This window comes from Perognathus longimembris, chromosome 17, assembly GCF_023159225.1.
Source record: "Perognathus longimembris pacificus isolate PPM17 chromosome 17, ASM2315922v1, whole genome shotgun sequence".
Taxonomy (NCBI): Eukaryota; Metazoa; Chordata; class Mammalia; order Rodentia; family Heteromyidae; genus Perognathus; species Perognathus longimembris.
In genome coordinates, this window is record NC_063177.1 from 47375859 (window position 1) to 47392929 (window position 17071).

Genomic DNA, 17071 nt, shown 5'->3' on the forward strand with positions numbered 1-17071 from the left:
TGATCCTCAGATCTCAGCCTCCTGAGGAGCTAGGATTTCAGGCATTAAGTCACCAGTGCCTGGCAACTGACAGGAAAAAAGTTCCATAGGTAATCCTTAAGATGCTTTACATGTCTAATTTGTAAAGCTAAACTATTTTATAAAAAAGCTAAAAAATCATTTCTAAGGGAATCTCCTTGAGTCTAACTTTAATTGAATCACTGAATGACCTAAATCGATTTTTTTAAAAAAGAAGAAAATCCGACTCTTTAAATAAGAAGCCATAAATTTATTGCAAATCTAGAAGTACCAGAATGTCGCTAATACAGAATAAGTCAATCATCTGGTTTTCATTTTCTTCTAAACATTTAAACCCTTGTTTGTTGGCATACTGGAATTGGCATACATTTTGTTTTCTCATGCAGTTAACATAGTGGACACAGAGCAGATCCCTTGGACATGAGTTATAAATATTAAATTGTATTGAACATTCATAGTACAAAATAGGTTGTAAAGTGCTGAAGTCAGGTTAAGTTTGCAAAACTGCCACCAGCTCAGAGCTTTTATGTAAGCAGTGACAGAGATTTGCTACATGCACCTTGTTTTAGGTGTGTCTTGTTTTTGACACTTGTCATTTCCTTTGTCACCTCCCCAAAGTTTTTAAAGATTGTCCTATTTCTATGGCTGATAGAATGCTATACAAAAAAAAAAAATGTAGCCGGTGGTAATGAACTATATGTCACTTTCATTTCAGTGCAGAGAAATATTCAAGCTTGTGTGTACCTGTAACCAAACTAGGCTTGTTGTCTTTTCCCCCTGAGTTGTCATAAATGAATAGTAAAGACAAGTCTAGATGGAGTGGCAAGCATTGACCATCATCTGCAGGGTGAGATGCAGAAGAATCATCCTCACACGAGCAAAACTGTGAGAATGAGAATTACTATGTACGTACTGTCACCCAAGTCAAGTTAATGACAAAACTCATAACCTGTGATGGTAACATCAGTCTCTGCTGCTCCTAAGTGAAATACTTTAACAGTTACAAAAAAAAAAAAAAAACAAAAAAAAGGGAGGGGGGGTCAGAAATGCTTCAACAATTCAGTAAAATGTGATTCTGATCAAAGAAGATCCTCAAGTATTAAGGTGATAAAAACAAATGATCACTTAAAAACTAAGGCTACTAGCCATCTATTATTTTCTCCCCCTTTAAAATAGCACACATTGCCTTTAGCTACTGAAGAATAAATTGGTCTTTGATAACTTTATAAGACAAGAAGAATTCTTCTAGACATTTAAAGGATTGTGGAAAGGAGGTAAAAAAAGAAAACATTCTGCAGATTACCTCTTCTTTCTTTTGATTACCTTGAATCATCCTAGAATAACTTAAAAAATAAATAGTGGTTTAAATTAAAGACACTACAATCACATATTTCTGAAAAATTAAAAGCAACAGGAAACACTTTTTTAAAAAATGCAATTTAGTCTCTTCTGTATGAAAATACATCTAGTTCTGACTGGCCATAAAGGAATCTTCACATTTATGAAGTTCAAGTTATATATGTTGTTATGTGGTTTTACTTTTTGCATGTTAATCAAACGTTGGGGTTTAAACAGTGCTGCATTTCTAGGTAGTACTTCAAAAATTCAAAGGCCATGATTTATTGACAGAAGCCTCGGCCTTTTTCTCAAATTGTTTATAAAAACAACTCATATTTCTAAAAATAAGGAAATTTTGTAACACCTCCCTGGGTTTGAATTTGGAATAGCCAATTTTCTTTCAGAGGATAGTTTTCACGAGTGCTCTTACAAGTGACCATTTGGCCAATTCATATCACTGTATTAACATTGTAAACAAAAGATAGATCTTGGTATTGCTACAAAATAGAGCTAGATTCTAAGGGGAAACATGTTTGAGTGTTTTTATTTGTTTGGTTTGATATTAAAAAAAAAAACAAAACGCAACAACCAAAAAGGAAAACTTAGGGAAAAGAAAGGTGTTGGTAGTGCTATTGGCATATCCATTTCCCTTGAGAGTGGCATCCAGTGGTTAGTGCCTTCTCTAGAACTTCCCCATCTCTCCTGGGCTCCCCTGCTTCCCAGCCATTGTTACCCGAGAATGTGTCATACTAGGTCCATTTTCGCCTGAACTCTGTGCTCGTTTTTCCCCAGATCCATTTCCAGGAAGTCCTCGGGTATGTCCTGTAGCGTCTTCCCACGCTGGTTCTCTGTCTTTGTTTCACCTGAGCGACGGGGCTGGCACAGTCCCGTTTTGCATGGTCTCACCAGGGCGAGGCAGAGGGCAGCCAGGGCCATGCCAGCCGAGCAGGAGTAGAAGGCCCTGCTGTATATCTTACTTTGGTCCACCAGCAGACCTGGAGGGAGAAAAAGTAGAGGCTTTGTTAACATCGTTCTTACTGTCATGGACTCTCTCACCCCATTCAGAAATGTCCTAGTTTCTTCGCCTTCCTTCTTGTATATTTTGTTGTTTTTTTTCTAAAGCAAACAGTGTCAAAGGCAAAAATCTCTGCTACGCCGGAGAGAATATATCAGACAAAACACAGTATCCATGGTACCTGAAAACAAACAAACAAACCTAAATTGCCAACTTAATTCTACATTGGTTAAGTCTGTCCTGGCAGAGAATATATGGGAGAAACCTGGGCAGCAGGGGCTCACACCTATAATCCTAGCGACTCAGGAGGCTGAGACCTGGAGGGTAGAGGGTCAAAGCCAGACTGGCCAGAAAATGCTATGAGACTCTACCTCTAGTTAGCCAGAAAAAAGCTGGGCTGGAGGCATGGCTCACACGGTAGAGTGAGAAAACCAAGCGAAAATGTGAGGCCCTGAGCTCAAGTCCTGGGTACTGGCACATAAATAAAATAAAACTAGGGCCAACTAGGTGTATATTTTTTTTAAATACTGTTTTTATGTAAGGAAAGAGATGTATTATTTTCATAGCATGTTTTTCAGGTATCTTTTAACAGAGAGGTAAGGTTTCTTATCCCAATAATTATTAAGAACATATCTGATCTAAACTCCAAAACATTTATCGCTCCAATAAGGAAAGATTCTGCATTAATCAAATATTTGAGGGAGCATTTGCAGAGTGCTATTAGGTGCTCAACTTCCAGATAGCGGTTCTAAGAAAGGAAAATAAGCTGGGCATGGTAATGTACACTTCCAATCCCAACCCTGGTGAGGCTGAGACAGAAGGATCCAGAAGCTAAAACCAGCCAGAACTCAATAGTGAGTTCTAAGATAGTCTAGGCAACAAAGTGAAATCTTGTCTCAAAAAAAAAAAAGCTGGGTATCTGAGGGCTGAGATCTGAGGGTGATGTTAAAGCTAGCCCAAGGAGGAAGGTTTGTGAGACTCTAATCTCCAATTAATCACCAAAAAAAAAAAAAAAAAACCAACAAAACAAGCTGGAAGTAGAGCTGTGGTAGAGCACTAGCCTTGAGCAAAACATCTCAGGGACAATGCCTAGATCCTGAGTTCAAGTCCCAGTACCAGCACACACGCACGCGTACACACGCACATACACACACACACAACGCAAAAATGACTTACAGAATTCCCTTAGCTCTCCTGGCAAGAAAGGCATACAGTGATTTATAATGGTCATACATTCACGGGTTTCTGTGTAGAATTAGGTAAGGCAAGATGACAGATGCAACTTGGTCTGCCAGACACAGGTTCTAATCCTGACCTGGTCATTCATTTACTGTCTGAACATTGCCTTCAACTCTGGTTTCTTCATATTTACGTCAAGAGCGTTGGCTCTGTTCCTACCAACTCTTAAGAAATCAACTCTGTATACACTTGAATTACCTGCCAGGGGGGGCCCTGCTAGCCCTGCGATGCTCTGAATGAACACGTAGACCCCCGCTGCTGAAGCCATCTTCTCGATCCCCACCACATCGTCTTCAGCCAGCAGCGGGATGTGAGTCCCTCCTATCGTCCCAACCATAAGCCCAAAAAACACACTACATGACGTGAGACCCCAGAATTCTGTGGCAAAAGGAAAGGCGAACAGAGACACAGTCAGTAAGATGACGCAGATGAGCTCGATGTAGATCTTGCGGATCGGCTCTCGATTGAGTACCACACCAGCTCCGATTCTGCCAAACACTTCGGCAATTGCCATTGTTGACAATAAAAATGCAGCACGATCCCGCTCGATACCTAAACTGATACCCAGTGGGATGATGTACAGAGAAGGTGCAAAGAAGCCCAGTGTGGCAAAGAGACCGAATAATGCGTAACAGATGAAACTCTTCTCTTTCAAGATGGAGAAGTCCAACAACGGTGCTTTCTTCTCCTTGTGCTTGCAGCCAGACATTAGGGTCTGCTGCTGGTCCCCCCTGGGCTCCGGCTCTGAGTTAGGGTGGCTAGGCACGTTTTTTGGTGAGGTAGTTAGTTCCACTCCTGAGTCAATGGAGTCGATTGAGGTTCTTGTTTTCTCGTTTTCAAGCATATATTGCACTTCTTTGCGGTGTTCGTGAGAGGTGGTTTTGGGAGACCCTGGTGCTCTGATGATAACGGGTCTGAGCAGGGCCCCACACACCATGATGTTCAACTGTAGCAGCCCCACGAAGAGGAGGCTGTGCCTCCAGCCAATGTGCTCCTTCAGGAGCGTGATGGCTAGACAAGGCAAGAGGAAAACAAAAATCTAAGATCAATAACGGAGTCCAGACCCTGGAGACAATCTCAGAAAAAAAGTACGAATGAAGATTTACCAATAGTGTGTGTGTGTGTGTGTGTGTGTGTGTGTGTGTATGTGTGTAAAACTTTACTGAGCAATGCAGAGGTAGCCACTCTAGACTATCCTTGACTCTTGGTTTTGGTGCATTTGATGAATCAATAAGGACTACAGGTACATAGCAATTATTATATAGAGAGCAGTAATGATTAGATATACAGTGAAGGTTGCCCAGACATCCAAAACAACTTTGAAGGGGCTGGGAATATGGCCTAGTGGTAAAGTGCTCGCCTCGTATACAGGAAGCCCTGGGTTGGATTCCTCAGCACCACACATATAGAAAAAGCCGGAAGTGGTGCTGTGACTCAAGTGGTACAGTGCTAGCCTTGAGCAAAAAGAAGCCAGGGACAGTGCTCAGGCCCTGAGTTCAAGCTCCACAACTGACAAAAAAAAAAACCCAAAACAAAACAAAATAACTTTGAAGGGTGCACTTTTCCAGGCTGAGACAGAAGGTGAGAATGAGCTTTGTGACTTTGACTAAGGTTCAGCAAATAGTGGCCCACAGGTCAAATCCAATCAAATGTCTGGTCAAATTGATGCATAAACCTGTGCTAGAACTCAGCAGTCATTCACAGAGCCCGGGGATGCTTCTGTGACAGCAAATCTGAGCCATGTGACAGGGATCATATAGTCCACAAAGTCTAAAATATTTACTCTCTGGGGCGAGGGGGTGTACCTCAGTGTCGAGTACTTGCCGGGCGTGCAGAGGCCCTGGGTTTGATCTCTAGCACCATACAAAGAAAAAAAAATTACTATCTCACTTTTTTTTTTTGGTCAGTCATGGGCCTTGAACTCAGGGCCTGAGCACTGTCCCTAAGCTCTTTTGCTCAAGTCTAGCACTCTGCTACTTTGAGTCCACTTCTGGTTTTCTGGTGGTTATTTGGAGCTGAGACTCACAGACTTTCTTACCCAGGCTGGCTTTAAGCCTTGATCCTCAGATCTCAGCCTCCCGAGTAACTAGGATTTCAGGCATGAGCTACCAGTGCCCGGCTACTATCTGACTTTTTACAAAAGACATTTACCAACCTCTGAGCTGTGTCATAATGCACTCACTCATTCAATCCTTGAGAGAAGTAAAGTAAATAAAGATAAACTGGAGACTCTAAAAGCTCCCATGATGATCCTAGAATTAAATGCCACAGTTCTCCAGGTGCTCCCTGAGGTGTGTCTGTAAGTACCTGAGTTCTTAGCCCTCTTGCCATTAAGCCAGACCTGAGGTTGGAGGGCCAGGCTAGATACAGGATATGCTCAGAGAGCCAATAGCTCCATCACTACAGCGATAAGGCAGGCCTGCCCTGCTCTTAAAGACTGTCTATAGTCATCTCAGAAAGGGGAGGTGATGTTCACTGAGATTTCTAGAGCTGACAGTCAAGGCAAATCAATATGGGCTTAGCAAGAGACCCCCAAGTGTCTTGAGAGGCTTCCCGTATCCCTGGAGCATGTTTTATCCTGACCCCTTATTCCCCCATTAATATGGAAAACTTAGACTTGCTACCCGGTTTAGGTGTGGGTAATTACAAGTGCTTTGGATTCATCTAGCAATAATAGGCTGACTCTGTCTTTCTCTGCATAACCCATGTAACATTTCTCGCTTTTTATTATTCACTTATTTATTGGCAGTATCAAGAGTTTGAACTCAGGGCCTTGCCACTTGCTAGGCTAGTACTTATCACTTGAACCACAGACCCAGGGCTGATTTTTGCTGACTTGTTGTTGTTGTTGGTGGTGGTGGTCATGGGGCTTGAACATGGGGCCTGGGTGCTGTCCTTGAGCTATTTTGCTCAAGGCTAGCACTTTACCACTTTGAGCCACAGCTCCACTTCAGGTTTTCTGGTGGTTAACTGGAGATCAGAGTCTCATGGACTTTCCTGCCTGCTGCCTTCTAACTATAATCCTCAGATCTCAGCCTCCTGGGTAGCTAGGATTATAGGCATGAGCCACCAGCACCAGGCCTTTTGTTAACTTTTGATGGGACAGAGTTTGTGTTTGCTAGGTACTCTGTACCACTTAAACTATACTATTGGCTTTTTGATATTTTGGGGGGGATGCTAGTCCCAGCAAGAAAGCCCGTGAGACTCTTATTTCCAATTAACCACCAGAAAACTGGAAGTGGAGCTGTGGCTCACAGTAGTAGAGTGCTAACCTTGAGCACAAAGAGGCTCAGGGGCAGTGCCCAGGCCCTGAGTTCAAGCCCCATGACTAACAGGGAGATGGTAAAAAGCATGCATGCTGCTAGCCAAGGTTAATGTAGCAGGACCCCAGTCTGGCTCGCCTGTTCCAGTGACTCTGTGAAGACCATCATTGCCCACTGACCTGGTGCAAACGCAAATACAGCGAAGCATTCTCCTGTAGAAGCAACGGCAGTGACTACCGAGCGTCTCTTGTCAAAGTACTGCGACAGAATCGTGACGGTTGGGAGAAAACTGAAGCAGTATCCGAAACCTGTGTGCACAAGCGAAAACAGTGAGAACACATTCGCACTCATCCTGGAAGGATACACCTATAGATGGTGTGTGTGTGTGTGTGTGTGTGTGTGTGTGTGTGTGTGTGTGTGGAGGGCCAGTTACGGGGACTCATACTTGGGGCCTTGGACTTGATAGGTGGGTATGAAGCCACACCTCCAATCCTGCTTGTTTTTTTATTTAATGGGCTAATTTTTGAGATGGTGTCTTGTTTCTTATCTAGGTTTGTGCCTGGACTGTGATCTACCTCTTTTAGGCTTCTTATCATAGCTGGAATGACAGGTACAAGAAACTATGTCCAGCTTCCCTCTGAGGAGGAAAGAGTCTTTCAGGTTTTTCTTCCTGGAATGGCCTGGAAACTCAATCCTCCCAATCTCAGCCTCCTAAGTGGCTTAGGACAGGTACACGTCACTGCACCCAGCTATGGGCTGAGATGGGGCCTTAAACTTTTCTGCACTAGCCAGCCTTGAACCTCAATCCTCCTGTTCTTCAGTCTCCAAAGTAGCTACAATTGCAGGTGTGAGTCACTGGTGTTCAACTAGCTTGTACTTTTTCTACGTCTGTAGGGTGAGAATGGTCAAGATCAGGGATTCTTTTCAGTGTGTATCATGACTCCTAAATTCTGGAGGTCAAGCAATTAATTCTGGAGAAACATGATACAGCCAAGAAAATGTTTCACTAAGCACTGGGATAGCCTGTAAGCACTCTGTTTTGGGTTGCTAGAAGTATAAAAACTTAAAAAAGTAAGAATTGAACAATAATATTATTACCTACAGTTTTTTTTTGTTTTTTTTTTTTTTTGGCCAGTCCTGGGCCTTGGACTCAGGGCCTAAGCACTGTCCCTGGCTTCCTTTTGCTCAAGGCTAGCACTCTGCCACTTGAGCCACAGCGCCACTTCTGGCCGTTTTCTGTATATGTGGTGCTGGAGAATCGAACCCAGGGCCTCATGTATATGAGGCAAGCTCTCTTGCCACTAGGCCATATCCCCAGCCCTACCTACAGTTTTTATATAAGACTTGCATGTAGAAATAAGTCTCATGATATGTACCAAACTTTTATGAAAATTACAAAGTATAAAAATTTGGGTTAGGGATGTGGCTTAGTGGTAGAGTGCTTGCCTAGCATGCATGAAGCCCTGGGTTCGATTCCTTAGTACCACACAAACAGAAAAAGCCATAAGTGGCACTGTGGTTCAAGTGTCAGAGCTCTAGCCTTGAGCAAAAGAAGCTCAGGGACAGAGCTCAGACTCTGAGTTCAAGCCATGGACAGAAAAAAAAGTATGAAAATTTAATTTAAAAGTATTAAAATTTAATGTGTGTATGTACACATGTGTATGTGTGTACATATATATATATGTCCATATGTATATGTGCATGTATATGTATATGTATGTGTATGTATATGTATATATATGTGTATATGTATACACACATGTAAATATCACCCAGAAGCAAGGTGTAGACTCCTATTTTTTTTCCCCCAGTCCTGGGGCTTGAACGTAGGGCCTGAGCTCTGTCCCTGGCTTCTTTTTGCTCAAGGCTAGCACTCTACCACTGGAGTCACAGCTCTACTTCTGGCTTTTTCTATATATGTACTGAGGAATTGAACCCAGGGCTTCATGTGTATGAGGCAAGCACTCTACCACTACGTCATATTCCTAGCCTCTCCTTCCATTTTTTATTGTTTTATATCCCAGACTGACCTCAGCTCCCTGAGTGCTGGGATTACAGGCATACCTGTAAAAACTCCTTTCAAAGGAAAACATGCTTTCTTAGACTCTTTAAGAATAAGCTCAGTATACTTTATCTTCCTGACAGACCTAGAGCCTCAGACTCTTGATTTGCAAAATACAGGCAAAGAAACTAAAGTCTTAGTGAAAAATGATGCTTTCTGGTTGCAAACTAGAATAAAAGGGAAGTTATCCTCATCACTGACAAATGTATTTAAAAACAAATCAAACTGAACGATGGTGGCTCACACTTGTAATCCTAGCTACTTGGGAAGCTGAAAGAGGAAGAATTGTGGTTAGAGGCTAGTCTGAGCAGAAACATTTGCAGGACGTGATCTAGAAAATAATCACCACAAAAACAGCTTTGAGGTATAACTCATGTGGTACAGTGCCCGCTTGAGGCTCAGAGTTCAAGCTGCAAAGATTTTTTCCAACACACACACACACACACACACACACACACACACACACACACACACACACAGAAAAACACGCGGGCATTTGAGAATACACTTAGGCATTACAATTAAACTAGTCCACATTGCCTAGTTTAAAGCCACTGACTGCACGCATTATTTATTTTAAACTACTCTCTAAGCTTAATTTTCTACCCTCCTTCTCCCCTCCCCTTCCCTGAAGAGAGCTCCGATCCAAGCAGACACTCACCCGAGACGATCCCAATGCAGATGTACATATGGTAAACCTTGTGTGCGAAGGAGGCCGCTACCATCCCGGTGCTGACCAGCAGCCCTCCCACCATCACCACCAACCGGTGTCCGAAGCGATTGCTCAGGACGGTGGACAGGGGCGCTGCAGGAAAAGGAACACAGAATCAGGCCTTCCTGAATCAGTCTTGACCCCGAGGGGCCGTGCTAGATCTGTCACACACTACATGCAGTGGCTACTAAATGGGTTCAAATGGGATGGAATTCTTGGCACTGTTTAATGAGACAAGGGGCTAGGGGTGTAGGTCAGTGGTGACTCAGGGCCGTTGCATACACAAGACCTTGGGTTGATTCCAGCGAGAGATGGGGATGGTGGTGGTGGTGGTGATTGAGGGGCATGATAGGGGTAGAGTATGAAACTTCTGTCTGTTTTTTGGTGAAAGATCTTGGCTCTCCATGAGTATTTACAAAATCAGATATATGCTTGGTATTCTGTAGTCAAAACTTTGTTACCTATTTTCCTACGATTGATTGAGTTTTTTCCTGTATGCACACAGGTACTGGGGCTTGAACTCAGAGCCTCATACTCTTGCCCAAGGCTGGCACGTTATCACTTGAGCTACCCCTCCACTTCAGGCTTTTTTGCTGGTTACTGAAGAGATTAAGTCTCTTAGATTTGTCTGCCTGGGCTGGCTCCAGACTGTGATTCTCAGACTTCAGCCTCTTGAGTAGCTAGGATTATATTCATGGGTGAGGCACTCCATTTTGGATCCTTCCTTCCTTCCATCCTGCCTTCCTTCCTTCCTTCCTGCCTTCCTTCTTTGTCTGAGCACTGTCCCTGAGCTTCTTTTGCTCAAATCTAGTGCTCCACTTGAGCCACAGTGCTACTTCTGGCTTTTTCTGTGTATGTGGTGCTGAGGAATCGAACCCAGAGCGTCATGCATGCTAGGCCAGCATTCTACGGCTAAGCCACATTCCCGGCCCCTAGATTCTTTCTTAAAAGAACTTTATTTGGAGCTGGGCACTGGTGGCTCAGGCCTATTGATCCTAGCTATGGACTAAGAGGCTGAGACCTGGAGGATCATGATTTGAAGCCTGCCCCCTAACTCACAATCTTCCTGCCTTAGTCTTTCTTTCAAGTACTGGCCTTGCAGGCATGTACCAACCATGCCTGGCTCCACATGGCTCTTTCATCAGTGCCTCAATGCCTGTCACACCCAGTCCTCTGAACATTATGTTCCTTAATGGAAGCTGGCGTGCTCCAATAGGGCATATAAGAGAAGGTATCACCAACACACTAACTGCTCATGGAAAGGGCCAGGCATCCCTATGATGGTTGGGCTGGAAGGTGTACTAACCTGTAAATGTTAAGACAAACACGCATATTGATATGATCCACGAGATCCTGCTGTTGGATTCATGAAAAACTTCCATTAAGTCAGTAAAAAAGACACCAAATGACTTGATGATGCCATAGGTGAAGACTTCAATGAAGAAAAAAGAAACAGCTACTACCCAGCCCCATCCTCCATCAGGCACTTGAGAGTACACGTTGACGGTGGAACAAAGCTTTGATTTCTTTTGGGTCATTCTTAATCTGAAATAAAAAAGATTTGAAAGAAAAAAAAGGAAGATTTCAGAAGAGCTAATCGCATGAGAATGGAAGATTCAACAAACATACAGCAGAGTTACTTATATTTCTTAGGTTGCTAGATATTTAAATCATATATAGCATATGGATAACTTGGAATTATACATGGAAGCCACAAAGAACCCAGAAGTAAGACTTCCCTGTGATGGATGAATGGGATAAACCAGTGAGCAACACAAGGAGTCAGAGCAGAATTCCGGACTCACAAGAGCTACTAAAACTCAGTATTCATACTGATGTTGAAGAAGGCAAACTTCCTTAGATGAAGAGAAACTAGATGGAATGTTAATCAGAAAAGCCTTTAGGGAAGCTGGGGGATTAGCACTGACGGGTCTCACACCTTCTATGGGACAGGTGCCGGGGTGACTGGCCATTGAGACAATCCATCCAACCCTTCCTGTTTCCATTTTCCAGTTGGTAAAGCAACATTCCGGTTTTGATTTTAGTGCGGAAGGTAACTATAAGTCACAACGCAAGACTTCTGTTGTTTGCTGAGCATTACTTCCTCAAAGGTGACTGCCACAAGGTGCCTTGGGTTTCTAAACCTATGACAATCTAGAACACAGTGATAAGGCACTTCAAACCTGCGAGGCCCTATCTAGGCCCTGGTACCTCTAGCCTCCCTATGCCATCCCATTCAAATAAGGAACATCAGAATGAGCCATGACATGACTAAGTCTATTGAATCCCAGAGGGAAGCTGGCATTAGTGAGGTCTTCTTGATTGGGCTGGATTACATGAATACAGCAAATTTTGTGCGGTGGCATATCCTTTCAAGCATATTTATAGATGTTTATATATGTTTAGCCCAACTAATATTTAATGATATGTATAATAATACTGGGAAATAATAATAATCCACATAAGAAACCCATGGTCTTAACAGTTTTTCTTGATGTGCGTGCGTGCTGGTCTTAGGTCTTGAACTCAGGGCCTGGGTACTGTCCCTGAGTTTTTTTGCTCAAGGCTAGTGCTCTACCACTTGAACTACAGCTGTACTTCTGGCATTTTGGTGGTTCACTGGAGATTATGAGTCTTATGGACTTAACTGCCTTCAAACCCAGATCCTCAGATCTCAGCCTCCAAAGTATCCATAATTACAGGCGTGATTCACTGGTGCCTGGAAGTCTTAAGAGCTGTTAATGGTAACCCTTCTCAAGTTTCTGGATTGCATTGTTTTATGCAGGTTAATTTTCAGAATGCATGTGTATCATTCTGGCCCTAAGCTGTCTGGTTTAAGTTGTTAAGGCAAAGGGATTGTTTGTTTTTTTGAGAGGGTTTCACTACATGTAGCCCAAGCTGGCCTTGAACCCTAGGCCTGGGCACTGTCCTAGAGCTTCTATACTCAAGACTAGGCACTTTACCACTTGAGCTACAGCTCCACTTCTGATTTTTTTTTTTTTTTTGGAGTTTAATGGAGGTAAAAGTCTCATGGAGGCTAGGAACATGGCTTAATGGTAGAGTGCTTGCTTAGCATGCATGAAACCCAGCAGGGGTTCGATTCTTCAGTACCACATAAACAAAAAAACCTGAAGTGGCACAATGGCTCAAGTGGTAGAGGGCTTAAGCACAGAGGCTCAGAGACAGAGCCTAGGCCCTGAGTTCAAGCAGGACCAGCAAAAACAAAACAAAGGAAGAATCTCACATATTTTTTTTTTGCCCAGGCTGGCTTTGAACCATGATCCTCAGATCTCAGCCTTCTGAGTAGCTAGGGTTACTGGTGTGAGCCACTGGCACCTGACTTGGCCTTGGACTTTTTTTTTTTGCCAGTCCTGGAGCTTGAACTCAGGCCTGGGCACTGTCCCTGAGCTTCTTTGCTCAAGGCTAGCACTCTACCACTGGAGCCACAGTACTACTTCGGGCCTTTTCTGTGTATGTGGTACTGAGAAATCGAACCCAGGACTTCATGCATGCTAGGCAAGCACTCTACCACTAAGCCACATTCCCAGCCCTTGGCCTTGAATGCTTGATCCTACTGTCTCAACCTCCCAAATGCAATACCTTGCAAGGCAAGGTTTTATTACTAAGGGAGAACAAGAGAAAATATCACAGGATGTCAGTTCATCCATAGGTGTGACTGCTGATGGCTAAGATTTCATCTCCTGGATTCACTTTACAAATCTAGAACAGCAATGAATCAACCCAGTATCACTGATCCTCTTGATAACCCCATTCCCACAGTAACCCAGTACTTGGGAAGGGCAATACCCATTTTAGACTCTGGTTAAATATTTGGCTGAGTGGAAGAGAGCCTAAGATGCTTTCAGAAGCCTATGCTTGGTATGGTAATGTCAGGCACCATGGCTGAGAGCAAATGGAGAGGTGGGAAAGGGAAATAGCTCAGGCTGGAGGCTGAGAAGCCCAGGACGGTCGGTCATTCATGTCCCCCCACACAGAAAGCAATCGAGACAGGGACCAGGAGCGCTCTAGGTAACAGGTCTTCAAAACAGCCCTTTTCCACCAGCCTTCCAAAGTCACTCAAGATGAGGGTGTGTGTGTGTGTGTGTGTGTGTGTGTGTGTGTGTGTGTGTGTGGAGAGAGAGCGAGAGAGAGAATATGCATCAGGATTAGGACTGTAGCAGGCGGAAAACAAAGTCCCTCTCAGTGTTGGTGACCTAGCAGTAATGTTATCCCTGGGGAAGGGTACTGGTGGGTTGTCATGGTGGTAAGTGAAATAGCATCCCACAAATCTACCTAGTTATCACTTGTATAGCTTTGATTTTTAGGCCCTCTGTGTACATCATCATAATATGGGGAAAGGAATCAGTTATTCTGTAGTAGTAGCCTGTGTTGAATTTCTCTCTTCGGTAAGCTTGGTTTTAGATTTAAAAAATGAGAGGGGAGGAAAGAAAACAAAAGTGAACCCCAAATAACAATAGCAAGAAAGACAAAGAGAAATGTAGGGAGGTGCACACCTGTGATCCCAGCATTGGGGGAGGAGAGGAAGAGAAGGGAGGAAGCAGGACAGTGAATTTCAGCATAACCTGGGCTACTAGGAGACCCTGTCTCAAAGGAAACAAACAAGAAAACAACACAAAGTGTTCCTTTGAATAAGTGGGTAGTTTGCCAGGACTTGGAGATCTGCATTACGTAGATTTTCCCCTGTGATTTAACTTGGTGAGAAGCAAATTGCCCTGTGGGCATAAGAATATCGATTATACCCCATCTCAGGTCAGTCCAGAGTCAGTCAGCTCGGAGCAAAGTTCAGAACAGGCTATAGCGCCTGGGCACAACAGCTTTAGACACGTTGTCTCTGGCTCCAGTTGTCCAAACCAGTCAGTAGGTGGGTAAAGTTCATTTGAATTCTTTAGGGGAAAAAAAAATTCCAGATCTAACCTGGACGCTGCTGAGACAGCATGGAGTCATTGTCTACCACCAACTCACTCGCCATTTCTGCAAGAACATGACGTTGAAACCCAAGCCCCTAATTTAAGTGTCCTCCTCAGGAGTTCCACTGAGAAGTCCTGCTTTTGGAAACCACAGGAGGAAAAACTCAGGATTCGTGGTACTCATTAAGACAGGACTTTTTCCACTTGGTTGCACTGTTTTAGTTACGTACCCTCAGTTTCTATCTTGGACAGATGCCCCTTATCTTAATCAAAAGAGGTGTTTCTATTGTTGTCATCGACCTCTGGTGCGGCTGGGTCCCCCCCTTCCCCCCCAAATACCACACAGTGGTACATGAGACCCAGAGAGAAGGATCACAAGAGATTTAGGATTTGGCTCTTTTTCTTCTTCTTCAACCAGACACCTTACTTATCATGATTTTACAAAAGCGGTTAAGATCACAGAAACGTCTCCAGAACACCACGGTAAAAAAAAAAAAACACAACACAACACAACAAAACAAAAAAAACTCCCCTTTCAGAGAAGAGCTGGCAGAGGGAAGCATCTCTGCAAACAGAACCTGGCTTCCAGGTTGACAAGTTTTCATTGCTGTTCTTCATTTGCAGCAATTTTTTTTTTCTCTAAGCCTGACGCCCCCGTGTTTTGGTGACTTTTTTTTTTTTTTACATGCCACTTAGCAAAACTCTCCTCACCTGTCTGCTGGGGCGGAAGGTATGAAAAGAACCCAGGAGGAAATAAAACCATTTCCTTGGGCCAAACCTCTCCCTGCCTGCCGCGCGGTCAGCAGCACCGGGCGCTTCCCAGGGTTTCGCAGCCCGGAGCACCTGGGAAGTTGCGCGGGACCCGCGGTCGGCCGCTGACAGTGGGGTTGGCCAAGGTTGGAAGGACTCACGATCGGCCGGGAACTGTTGCCTTCCCGGGGAGGGGTAGGGGCGTCGTCGGGCCACCCCGAGGGGGAGGCATGGAGGGGATGGAGACAGAACCCCGCTTTCCTTCCATGTGTCTCAGTGGTGGCCGCGCGCGCGCGCGCGCGAGCCTGGGCAAGGAAGGAACCTGACATTTCGCTCTGGTGACGCGCGGGGAACTTCATGCAAAAAAAAAAAAAAAATCCAAAGAGGGGCTGAGTACCCCGATTTCGAGTCTCCCCATAGCCTTGGGGCTCCTCACCCGGGACGAGGAGGAGGGCCATCCGAGGGCCAGATCGGGGTTTCGGTTATTTCCCGGACCCCAACTGTACCAGGTTAGGGTTCCAACTCTCCCCGGCCCACACCGCCGCAGAGCAGAGCGCGTCCTCCCGGTCGCCCCGGGCTCGGCCAAGTGTCACCGGGGGAATAGCTTCGGAATAAGCTCTCCAGAATGAGAAACTGTGAAGTGGCTTCCTCTGCCTCCCCGCCCCAAAAAGGCCCCAACACACACACACACACACACACACATATATATATTATTAAAAAAAACCCACACCCCTCAATCAAACTTTTAAACGTGTAAAATATGAAAACCAACTCACCAAGTTAGAAGGGCAGAGAATAAACCCCCAAAGGCTCTCAATAAGGCGGAGGCTTGGCCTCCCCCTCCTTATAAGCCGCTCGGTAACATGAGAAAAAGACTTAACCCTCTCGTGCGCGGGGCCCGAGTCTATAACTAGTTGGCTCCGGCCGGTAAGCCCGGTACTCGCCAGGCCCCCCCCCCCCAGTCCCGCGCCCCGGACACCAAGGGCCACACCCTCCCTCCCCCGCCCCCCGCCCCGATCGCCCGCGCCCAGGGCCTTGCGTGCGGCCGCCCGCGCCCCGGGCCCCGCGTCGCGCTGCCTATCTCTTATCCTATACCGGCTGCAGCCGGTCTCCGCCGGCCTCGGGGGCGCGCTGCCGCCGACCATGTGCTGCGAGCGCCGGCGCCTCCGAGGAGGGGGACGGCCTAGCGCGCGCGCGCGCCGGCCCACGTGGATCGGGACCGCGCAGGGCGCGCGCCCCGCCCGCCCGCCCGCTGCCCGGGCTTGGGGGGTCACGGAAGGTAACTGCGTTACGATCCGGAACCGGCTGCCCTCGCCGTCACCCTTGGGGTCCTTGGCGCGATGCCCTCATTCCCGTCCCCCGTCCCCCCCCCCGCAACTCGGGCGCGTCCGGGCGCGCCTGGCGGCGAGCAGACCCCGGCACTTTGCTTCGGTGCAAGTGGGAGCGCCGGAGTGCTGAGGTGCCGCCGGCACCCCCTCTCCGAGTGCTCCCGGCGTGCGGGCGTGCGCAGCCCCCCCCCCCCCGCTGCTTTCCTTTTTTGCAGCCACCTCACCCAACCCCCAACCCTCCGTGGCGCCCCCCCACCCCCGGGTCCTGCCCGCGCCCTGAAGATTTGGGGGCTCTGGCTCGGGAGTTGGGAACGCGCGCGCCCCGGACAGAACAGGTTCTTTCCAGTTTGGGTGTGAGCAGCGCGCGCCGCGGCGCCCGAGTTCCTCCTTCAGCGCCCCACATGCCCCGATTTCGTCA

At 45.9% G+C, this 17071-nt stretch overlaps 1 protein-coding gene across 2 annotated transcripts; it reads right to left on the reverse strand.

The window, feature by feature from the left end:
* Positions 1–253: 253 nt before the first annotated feature.
* Positions 254–16328, reverse strand: Slc16a6 (solute carrier family 16 member 6). Of its 2 annotated transcripts, XM_048367136.1 has the most exons (7): positions 15648–16011; positions 15287–15290; positions 10954–11192; positions 9597–9740; positions 7053–7181; positions 3809–4621; positions 254–2351 (listed from the first exon to the last, which is right to left on the reverse strand). In XM_048367136.1, the coding sequence occupies exons 1-7, from the start codon at positions 15781–15783 to the stop codon at positions 2101–2103; spliced, it is 1716 nt and encodes a 571-aa protein (XP_048223093.1). In that variant the 5' UTR covers positions 15784–16011; the 3' UTR covers positions 254–2100. The 2 variants fall into 2 exon arrangements, with proteins under 2 accessions (XP_048223093.1, XP_048223092.1); XM_048367135.1 differs by lacking the exons at positions 15287–15290; positions 15648–16011 and adding an exon at positions 16102–16328.
* Between the last annotated feature and the right edge of the window lie 743 nt (positions 16329–17071).